The sequence below is a fragment of the Chenopodium quinoa genome, unplaced genomic scaffold (genome assembly GCF_001683475.1).
Source record: "Chenopodium quinoa cultivar QQ74 unplaced genomic scaffold, ASM168347v1, whole genome shotgun sequence".
NCBI lineage: Eukaryota > Viridiplantae > Streptophyta > Magnoliopsida > Caryophyllales > Amaranthaceae > Chenopodium > Chenopodium quinoa.
The window spans coordinates 652,923-663,916 of NW_018745569.1; the positions used below are offsets into that span (position 1 = coordinate 652,923).

At 35.0% G+C, this 10,994-nt stretch overlaps 1 protein-coding gene across 2 annotated transcripts; it reads right to left on the reverse strand.

The window, feature by feature from the left end:
• Nucleotides 1–2,221: 2,221 nt before the first annotated feature.
• On the reverse strand, nucleotides 2,222–9,716 carry LOC110716386. Of its 2 annotated transcripts, none has more exons than XM_021894999.1 (12): nucleotides 9,532–9,716; nucleotides 9,380–9,454; nucleotides 8,888–8,983; nucleotides 8,733–8,808; nucleotides 8,557–8,655; nucleotides 8,365–8,447; nucleotides 8,157–8,264; nucleotides 7,885–8,022; nucleotides 6,531–6,636; nucleotides 3,198–3,412; nucleotides 2,743–2,856; nucleotides 2,222–2,657 (listed from the first exon to the last, which is right to left on the reverse strand). In XM_021894999.1, exons 1-11 carry the CDS (start codon nucleotides 9,592–9,594, stop codon nucleotides 2,788–2,790), a joined length of 1,128 nt encoding a protein of 375 aa, XP_021750691.1. In that variant the 5' UTR covers nucleotides 9,595–9,716; the 3' UTR covers nucleotides 2,222–2,657; nucleotides 2,743–2,787. The 2 variants fall into 2 exon arrangements, with proteins under 2 accessions (XP_021750691.1, XP_021750693.1); XM_021895001.1 differs by having other exon boundaries at nucleotides 2,222–2,660.
• Between the last annotated feature and the right edge of the window lie 1,278 nt (nucleotides 9,717–10,994).

The window sequence follows — 10,994 nt, forward strand, 5'->3', positions numbered from 1 at the left end:
TGATATCAGGAATTTATCGAATTGGTTCGATGTCTTTATTGTTTTTCATGTGAAAAGAAATCTAAGCTTAATTATCAAATAATATTCCATATTAGGACGCGTGGCAAAATTATTTACCAAATTAAACTTAAGGGTATCAGGGTAGCGTTTTACCCCTGGCAAAATTTTTTTAAAAACATTTCAGTTAGGGGTACGACGGTACCCTGGATGGCGTTTTACCCCTAAAGGAAATGTAAAAAAAAAATTCCAAAGGGTAAAACGCCAACGTGGAGAGCGTTTTTGTCTTTTTCAAAAAACTCCAACCACGCTGGAGGTTTTGCATAGGGGTAAAACGCCAACCACGCAGTTTTTGCATCGGGTAAAAACTGCTACTTCGCTTCAATTTATTTCATTGTTCTTCAGTCAGAGGTAAAACGCCATCCAGGCTAGCGATTTACCCCTAACTGATATGTTTAAAAAAAAATTGTCAAAGGGTAAAACGCTACCCTGGATGGCGTTTTACCCTCAAGCACAGTTTGGTAAATAGTTTTGTCACGCGTCTAATATGGAGTATAGTTTCTTAATGAAGCTTCCTTTGGTAATTTTTCCGTGAAAAGGCCCAAAAGGGTATGTAATACGATAGCTTATCTAAGAGCTAGGTGTTATACTCGTAATAGCACGGAACTTGTTTGTATTAGACTATTAACTCTTTCCCCCAAAGTATCGTAACTTTGGCGAAATTCGATTTATAATACTACGTAAATACGTAATAAAGCCTATCTAATCTTCCTTTAAATATGTTACATAATAAAAAAATTTGAATTCGAACACCTCAAAAAATGACAAATGTTTTATAACATCACAAAATATATGACTTGAATTAATATATTTTTGGCTTGTTTTAGAAAAAATTAACATCACAATAAATAAAAGTTTATTTTAACACTATAAAATAACCAAAAAAAAAAAAAGGATTTCACCACCAGATTTTATGCAAGAATCCGTTTTTAGGGACCAACATGTTCACGTGTCAGCAAGCTATTGGTCCAAAAAAGAAGGAAAAAAAAAACGAGGAATTACATTATTTTGTTGCTGATTTTGAGTTTAATTTGGATCCATATATTACCAAAATAACCCTCAAAACCTTGTTTGAGTAAACTTCCACAGTTAAAAAATTAAAGACACGTAAATTGAAACATTTATTGCAAAATGCAAAACGAAACATTTACGTTATTTTTGTAACCATTTATGAACTTAATTTGGTCTCATAAAGAACCAAAATGACCCCCAAAACCTCACCTGAGTAATTTCATGTTTAAAAAAATAACACGCAAATCGTGACATTTCTTAACCAAAAGCGAGACATTTGTTTTTTTCTTTTTTTTTTCCTAATTTTAAGCTTAATTTAGACTCATAAAGTGTCAAAATTGACCCCCCACAAACATTACATGACCCACAAAACCTTATATGAGCAATTTTCACGTTTTAAAAAAACAAAGACATGTAAATCACGACATTTATTGATGCGCAAAACAAGACATTTTACGCTATTTTTTTTACCATTTTTGAGCTTATTTTTTTGTTCATAAAAAAAACACCAAAACCTTACCCAAAAAAATTTCACGGCAAAAAAATGACACGCAAATTGATATTTTTCTTAACACACAAAATGAGGCATTTAAGAGAAAGTGGAAGGGAAATGGAAGGGAGGGAAAAAGAAGGAAGGGAAGGGAGGGAAAAAGAAGGAAGGGGGAAGAGAATGTTAGGTTACAATTTTCATCCATATCTTTTCAAGGAAGGATTGGGTTTAATAAAGAGAGAGAGAAAATAAATCCTTCCATTTCTCTTCATTTCCCTCCTATCAAAAGGTATCCAAAGAAGGGAGGATGAAAGAGAAAATAAATCCTTCCATTTCCCTTCATTTCCCTTCATTCCCTTCTTTAATATTCTTTTCCTTTCCCTTCAATTCTCTCAATTCAAACAAAGTGTAAGTGACTGTGACTTGGTGAGATCCATTTTTTGTTTTTTTTTAGTGTTAAAATAAAAGTTCTATTTTTTCTTTTTTGGAAGATGACTATGTGGAGTGATGTTTCTAGCCCTCCCAATGACCCAATCCCCCTGCTAATTTTGCTTGTGGTTGCAGGTCTCAAATTGGAATGAAGAGAAATCATGTGAGAATTTTCATAGTAAAGGTTGCGACTTTTTGACCAAGACATGCAAGAGAAGCATGCTTTTTTTCTTTATAAAAAGTAAAATAAATATGATAGAGATTGAAGCTTGATTGTAAACAAATACAATATACAATAGTCTTCTTCATTCTTATTCAGACTACACATTGAGGAGGTCAACACTATATATATTGGACAAAAACTATCAAATTAAAGAGGCAATTTTCATCAAAATCCCCGATGCAGGGCAAATTAAATCTTCCAACGATTACTGTGTTTTCTTTGAGACACTGAAAGAGAAAATAAAGCTAAAACCAACTGGTGTCCTGAAAATTTCACATTACAACAGCAATGTCCCAGCTATGCATGCCCCTATTCTCACTAGCAACTCCTTGCATGTAAGCAACTCCTCCTCACGGGCATCACAAGCTCATAGTATTATTTTTATGCAATTACGCCAGAAACTGCTCATCTTTACAGGAAATTAAACATACACCTCCAGACACAGGCCTGCTGAAAATCACATCAGTTGATTATATTTAACCACCATGACTGAGAATAATAGTCATTAAGCAATAAGTGCAAAATACGGTACCTTTAACATCCTCAAGCATGGTAAATATACAATTAATAGCCATCTTCAGTCAAGTTTCACATTAGAATACAGGAGTGTGTCTCTTGTAAGTGGCATATTGACGAGAAGATACACCTGATTGAAGGTATAAACAATATGAATCTCAAGAGAATAAGAATAACAACAAACTCAGAAGAGTCCCCATATCTCATCCTCAAATTTTCTGTATATCTCTACATTACTTTAATCACCCCAAAATAACAGACCATATATGACTTTGTGGCCATACCAGCTTTGATCATTATTATTGATACACAGTTATCCTAATATAAGAGTAAAACATACAATCTATAGAATTATATATTTAGTTGAATCTAACACCAGACTTTTGACCCTGAAAGTCAAATGTGCCATCAGCTTTGCTATTAAACTAGCATGGATAAAAATTTATTGTATCAACATAATTGTAGTCTCACCCCAATTAAGGTTGCAATGAGTAGAACAACTCCAGTGATCCATGCAAGCGAAAGTCTAACCAGTGCGACTTCTTCTGCAGCAGCAGTTATATTGGACGAAGTTTTCACTTCCTCCAGCAGTCGTAGGGAAGGTCTTGAACCATACGTAACATCGACCATCTTTTGTGGAAGAGAAGACTGTGTCTTGCTGAAAAGGATGATCGCAACAATTTCACCTGCTCATAGCCACGTTTACACAACAGTAAAACATAAGGCCAGGATAAACTTGAAATCTTGAATTTCCTAGTCAGACAGCTGTTGAAGGTTTCCACTTACAAGTTACAACCGAGCTTTTGGAAGCAGGGTGATGTGAATCGAGTCCCCTTTATTATAACTATTTTTATTGCTTTATTTAGGTACTCTCTTGGTTTTACCTTACTCTTAAAGTAGGGGTTTTACAAGTGAGTTTTTAATAATGTTTTTATTATTTTCTTAGTAGTACTTATGGGGCCTTGGGCTTCCAAAGTTGTGTTAATTAATTAGTGGGCTCTCTTGGTTCATTAATTAATTATTAGGGCTTTTTATTTAGTTTGCTTGCAGGGCAAGTAGGATAGATTTATTTTTCCTATATATACTAGTTGTATGTCAATTATTTTAGGAGGACGTTTATGAAATAAAAATCAGATTGTTGAGTTTTAACTCAAAGAGAACTTTGTTAAGGTTCAAACTAGTTGTTAACTAGGGTTTTAGGATCGTTGCTCCTAAGATCAAACTTAGAAGTCGTTGCCTTCTAAGCCTATCCTTCACATTTCCACCATTAAAAATCACTCAAATCCTTCCACTAAATATAGACTGTCAAAAATACGCATCAAATTGGTATCAAGAGCTTAGGTTTGTGAGCCCTCACGACTTACACGATCTTGGTAATTAGAACAATTTTTGGTTGCTTTTCAAGTATTACGGGTGATTTGCAATTAGATTACGGTAGTGTACTTTGTCTTCGAATCTGGAAGTAAGCATTACGTAGTACTAGAGGTACGTAATTCTAGAGTTTTAGTTGGTGAATTTGTCTCTTAGTGCATATTAATTTCTTGATTTACTTGCTGCAAATCATCAAGTTGGTGGAGATAGTGCAACTAATACTTTTGTGCATTCATATTTCGGTACACGGATACACACAAATAAATTTTAGGTATTGATGAATTATTTAAAAAAAAAAAAAAAAAAAAAGAATCCCCTGCTAATACAAAATTAGAGTGTTGCGCGAGAGTTGTTATTCCTTGTCCAAATTATTATAAAGGTTTTGTTAGACTAATTTGAGGTTTTTGTCTTAAAATACGGAGGAATAATTTGCTGAAAATTATTTCGACATCATGAGTACTTTAACAAAGGAAGATCTTGATATTATGCTTGTTGATATGATGAGAAATTTTAATGCGAGTCTTGAACGAATGAATGAGAAAATTGAAAAGAGTACGCAAGAAATTGCTCAAACCAATCAAAGGGTTGAAACTTTGTCTACTCAAGTGGTAGGGGAAGGAAGAATAATCAACAATGAACAACCTAGGGGAATCATAAGAAATTTTCCAATGGACAATGATCGAGATTTGAAGTTGTTGGAACTTCCGGAATTTACAGGTGAAGGTGATGGGGATGCTGAAGACTTTTTAGATTGGGTTCGTCAGATGGAAAAGGTCTTTGACTACAAAGGTTTTGATGAGCAAAAAGCCTACAAGGTTGCAAACCTAAAACTGACGAGATATGCTTCTCTATGGTTTGAGAATTTACGTGCCAAGAGATTGAGAGAAGATGAGCCACGAATTAATACTTGGAGTGAGTTGAAGAGACAATTAAGGAAACGGTTCCTACCACGGGAATTTATCCAAGATCAATTCTTGAAGTTGAATCATCTTGAACAAAAGAGTCTTAGTGTTGCCGAATACACTAAAGAGTTTGAGAAATTGTGCATGCTTTGTGATTTGCAGGAAAAAGAGGAGATGAAGATTGGACGATACATAAAGGATTGACACCTTCGATTTCTCACAAGGTGGAAACATCAAATTATGTGTTCTTTGATGATGTCTTAAGGTTGGCAGAGAGATTTGAGAAACAGGAGAAAGAAAAGAAAACTTCTTATTTCAAGGAGAGGAAGTCATTCTTTAATGGTGAGGGTTCGAATATCAACTCTAACAATTCAAACAATGAAGGGAAGATGATTGTTGTTACTCCCGAACAAGCTACATTGGCGAAAAAAGTTTGTTTCAAGTGCCAAGACATGGGACACATTGCTAGAGATTGTGGTAACAAAGTGACGGTATCCAAAAAGGAACATAGAATGTTGTTGGCTTATCTTGACCAAGAAGAGAAAGAGAAGGAGAGTACATGTTTGCTCAATACAGAGGAAGAGTTTGATTTTGAAGAGTTTGATTTTGAAGAGTTTGAGGGTCAAGAAAAGATTATTCCTGAACGCATCATAGGGCAATCATGCCTTTTAGAAGTAGGTCAATATATTTGGAGTCATACTCATAGCCACGTTCACACAACAGTAAAAAATAAGGCCAGGATAAACTTGTAATCTTGAATTTTCTAGTCAGACAGCTGTTGAAGGTTTCCACTTACAATCGAGCTTTTGGAAGCAAGGCAATCATGCCTTTTAGAAGTAGGTCAATATATTTGGAGTCATACTGACACCCCCCCCCCTTCTTTCTCTCGGGTTTAAAGCTTTAATCTGAACCACTTAGTTCCTCACTTAAAGAAAGGTTAAGAACGGAGATATGAGAAGACAATCAATTAAAAAGTGCATAAAGCAACCAAGGTAAAATGCAGAAAATGTATAAAGCAATAAAAAGTGTATAAAGCAAGGCAATCATGCCTTTTAGAAGCAAGTCAATATATTTGGAGTCATACTGACAACCCCCCCCCCCTCTTTCCTTTTTGGTTTAAAGCTTTAATCTGGACCACTTAGCTCCTCACTCAAAGAAAGGTTAAGAATGGAGATATGGGAAGACAATCAAATAAAAAGTGTATAAAGCAACCAAGGAAAAATGCAGAAAATGGGCATTGTAATAATTTTGCTTCGATCGATTAATCCAGACATGAAGCAAAGAATGGACAATTGGCACCAACTCATTCTGAAAGATTTCTAAAGGGGGAATACCCTTACCTTTTTCTTTTCAACAAAATGTGCATTTCAGCAACAACATACGAAGTAGTATTTATATAATTCTACTTATAGTAAGACAAGCAGTTGTGTGAAACTAAGGACAGCAAAACCACTATACTTTTTTTGACGCAAAACCACTATACTTGCCAGGTATACAATATTTCTTTTCAGAAATTACCAAAGAATAATACCTTCATGTCTATCTTGTAAACTGTCAATAGCTTTGGACACTGTTGAGAGCAGCAAATCCATGCCTTGATGTACAAGGTCTTTGGACCCATACTCTTCTTGCAGAGCCTGTAACAGAAATATAATCAGAGGATATGAATCAATGGCCAAATGCTTTAGCAACTATGAGATAAAGTTCATGTACAGCACAGCAACGCCCCCACCCCGTGCAGGTTGAAGAAAAACCTCAAAGAACAACAGGATGAAGAAAAAAGGACAGGCAGTCAGATTCACCACTTAATTACCAGACCATCCATCTTCAGCGCCAAGATTAGTAAATAAAAGACCGCTAGCGACAATTTGATAAAAAAAAAAAAAATAACTCCTGCGACAATTTGGTAAAAAAGCTAACCCTAAGCGACAAATTGGTAAAAAAATTAATATCAGGCGACAATTTACCCAAAAAAAATAAAAATTTCCGACAAACTACTCTCGAATGCTTAATTTAGCTCGTTTTTCGTGGTTTTTTCTTAAAAAAAAGTTCCCACCTAATTTTCCAACCCCTTTTTTTTAATGGAAATAACAATTTGAATAAAAAAAAATGTTTAAATATCAATTTTCACTTAAGTTTCATACCCCTTATTAACGAAATTTTTTATAAAAGGGGTTGGAAATAAATTTGGTATCGGGATTTAGCAAAATAAAAAGGGGATGACATATTAATTCAAAATCTTAAATGGGAAAAATAAATTTAAAAAACACAAAAACGAATTAAATTAGGACTTTTGAAGAGTTTGTTGGAAAAAAATAGATTTTTTTTGGTCTAATGTCGCATGAGTTTATTGTATTCACCAAATTGTCGCCGGAGCAAGCTTTTTTTACCAAATTGTCGCTATGGGTCTTTTTTATTTACCAATTTGGTCAATTGGCCAATAATATTCCAAATTAGTTGACACGTTTTTTTAATCACGTTTGCCAAACATAAATTCAACAACAAATATCTCTAATTATCAATAAGTAAAAAGTTAAAAACTAGAAAAAGTTGATAATAGAATACACATTGAAAGGAATCTAACAACCACCTGACTATGTTTTTATTTATCTAATAAATCACAAAAGCTAGTCAAAGTAGAGTTTGTATACAGTACCAAAAGTCAAAAAGTGTTAACTAATTTGAAACGGAGGAAACATGATGCAATCTTTTGGATCCATAACAAAAACAATTAATTTGGGGGGGGGGGTAGTGTTGGTGGATATCCCTCATAAAGGGCCTTAATGGCTAACACATTTCTAAATAATTACAATGCATAAAGTTTAATACATATCATAATAGAAATTAAAGGCAAAATGCAAAAGAGAAAACAAAAGGCGCATTACCTTAATGCCCTCAAAATATCCTCCCACTAGTTCAGCATAATTCAAAGTACTTTGAGACAAATCTTTTGTCATCGATGTAACCCTCTTAATGTTGTCAATTAGGTAGATCAAACCAAAGGCAAATTTTCTATCAGCTAGCTGCAAAATAAATTAAAATTCTCAATCACTTAACACTTTCGAATAATTGAACAGATGATTCATCACATGTTCTATTAGAATAATGGACAAAAGGATTCAAAATAGCTACTAGATTAGAGATCATGGGAGATGACCTTTGACATTTGAAGACTCATTTTAAACCCACTAGGCAAGTTTAGGATCAATTCTCCATTTAGGGGTTCCAATTTATCTGACACATAGGAACCACCAAATCTAAATGCCTGAAATCACAAACAGACAATAACAGGCACGAATAATTATTAAATAAATGGAAAGACTCCCCACTGACTGAAAGCATGTATTATACAAGTCAATACTAACAAAATCACTTAGTTCTTTGTCAGTTATAGCTGCGTAAGAATCATAATCTGGTCCATCCAATGAGAAAAAAGCAACTGCTCTATCTGCAAAAAGTTGTAGAGAAAAAATAATTCCAAAGGGCTCATTAAATGCAGAATAGAAATTAAGATGTTGTAAGTGTGCATAGAAGAAGCAAGTTACAGACAGCAATACCTGGAAGTTCAACGTCAACACTAGCAACATTCCTAACCACCTGGGTCCTGATGGCACTGCTAAATAGAGCATTGTTGGGATAAACCACTTCTTGAGAGTCTATGTAAATATAAATTAACAAAGTTAGTTATGCCATAAGAAAGAAAGTGTAAAAGGCAATGAAAGGGTGTAAGAACCTTGAGCAAGCCCAATTTCAAGCATAAAAACATGACGTGGCCTATCAAAGGGATTAGGCGACAGGAAGCCATTCAACTGCAAAATAACAAGCATAGTCAGAAGGTAATTAAGCCAACGAAATACGGATCTGAATCAAAAGCATCGGTCTGCAAACCTTAGATGAACTAGCAGTTGAAAGCATAGGTGGTGGTGCCAGACCAAGCAAGATTGACACTGCAGCACCAACTTCCGTGGCTGACATTGGATTAGTCTGAGAAGGCACAACATGGTCTTAAAATCAGAAACAGATGATAAAAACCTTATTCCAAAACAGGAAGATTTATAATGGGAAAGAAGAAGGCAATCCAAATAAATAAATAAATAAATAAAAAGCCAATTATGCCCAAAATCTCAAACTATAAATATACTGTGATCCCAAGTTCAGGCTAAGTAAATCACGATTGTTAGCTTAAACGATTACTAATATTAACTTTGTAGGGTGATAACTAAAATTCATAGACGTTGGAAATGTCATCGATTGGTAATGGTATGTATAAATTAGGGGCGAACAGAAAATATTATAATCAAATAAAAGAAATCATATTGACTAATAATGATGAATATACCTTTGAAAAAAGAGAGAGAGAGAGAGAGAGAGTGAATATACCTGAGCAGCATGATGAGAATGAAGATAACGATGCGATGGGCTATCGATAAAAAGAAGAGAGGAAGAATCATCAGCCTGCACAATACAAGCAATCAAAATCTGAATTGCAAAAATACATAATGAAATTGAGAAGAAGAGATAAAGGATGAAACCATGGATTGAAGACAGAGTATAGAAAAGATTAAGAGCAGCAGGCAAGGGCAACGGGGATCCATGATTTGGGAATAAGGATGATGCAATCGATCTGGGGTTCAACTTCACCTCTTAACTCTTTGATATCTTCTCACTTTGTCTCTGACCCTATCAATTTATGCCAACACCCACGAGGAGGAATGCCGTTTTCCTTATTTATTTATTTTTATATATATATATTTTTTTTTTATATAGTGTGAAACGAGAAAATACAAGTCAATCAACCGGATTGTATACAAATTTGATTTATCATACATGGGTCATTTCACTTATTTAATGGGGGGTAGCTTCGTATTTTCATCTCTTTCTACCTCCCCATCTGCAATCCTCCGTCATAACCAACTGCACTCCTCTTCTTCCACGAGACCATAACTGCAAACCATTGCCACCATCGCGCACCGCCTATGGCGGTTAAAAATGTCGTCGTGAAGTATAAGCTTTCCCTAAGGGTTGATAGACCCTATGTTACACACTTTGCAACTAGGATGTCTTTTTCAAATTGCTGCAAAGCGGCGTTGAGGTTATTCTTGAGGAAGGAAGATGGGATGAAGAAGACTGAGATAACGGTGGTGGTGGCGAGGACTTTGTGGTTAGATCAGCAAGAAGAGTGATGGTTGTGTCGCTGTGATGGTGGTGGTGGCCTGACGAGGACTTTGTTTCGAGGTTCTTTGGTATCCCTTGGGAAACAGATCGTCAATGTCACTCGCTCGGTCTTCCAACACCTGCAAAAAAACGAATATTGCGTTACCGGATTATTCGCCTTCTCTGATTACAGGGAACAAAGTGTTTAGAGATAGAAAGTAGAGAGAAGGTGGAGCAAATAGCAACAAAGTGTCTTAAATGTTGATGTCTCAATCGGTCAATTAGATCCCCGTAAGCCTAGAAATAAAACTACTCACACATAATTAAATCTAAATTAATCAAAGCAATTAAACAAAACATAAACTAACAACAATATAATAATATAAACTAGTATGAAAACAGTAACAACAAGGACTAAAGAAAAGCAGTAATAATATGAAGACCAAAGTAACAATAATGTAAACAACTAAAAACTACGGAAACTAAACAAAGTATCTGACAATTGAAAAACTAAACTAAATGCTAAACTAAAAATAACAAAATAAAACAAAACTAAACTAAGAATAAATCTTGTAAAACTTACGTGCCCCCTAAAGCCTAACCTCCTACAAGTATTTAAAGAGTTAATATTATAATCCTAACCAACCTACTACTTCTAACCGCCTCCTTTAAAACAATTTGGGCCTTTTGTAACAAAGCCCAACCTACCAAACACTTCCAACTAACAACGAGATTCAGCGGAGCAACAACTACCACGCGTGTTCGATCGGGCCAGGCTCTGCCCGATCGGGCCCGGTCAACATAGCAGCGAGCTGGGCCTTTTTAATCTTGGATTTGTAAC

Coding starts and splice junctions, on each gene's coding strand:
- LOC110716386 (XM_021894999.1), bottom strand. CDS start 9,594: ATGGATCCCCGTTGCCCTTGCCTGCTGCTCTTAATCTTTTCTATACTC. Junction 8,984..9,379: donor ATTCTCATCATGCTGCTCAG/GTATATTCACTC, acceptor GTGCCTTCTCAG/ACTAATCCAATGTCAGCCAC. Junction 8,265..8,364: donor ACAAAGAACTAAGTGATTTT/GTTAGTATTGAC, acceptor TTGTGATTTCAG/GCATTTAGATTTGGTGGTTC.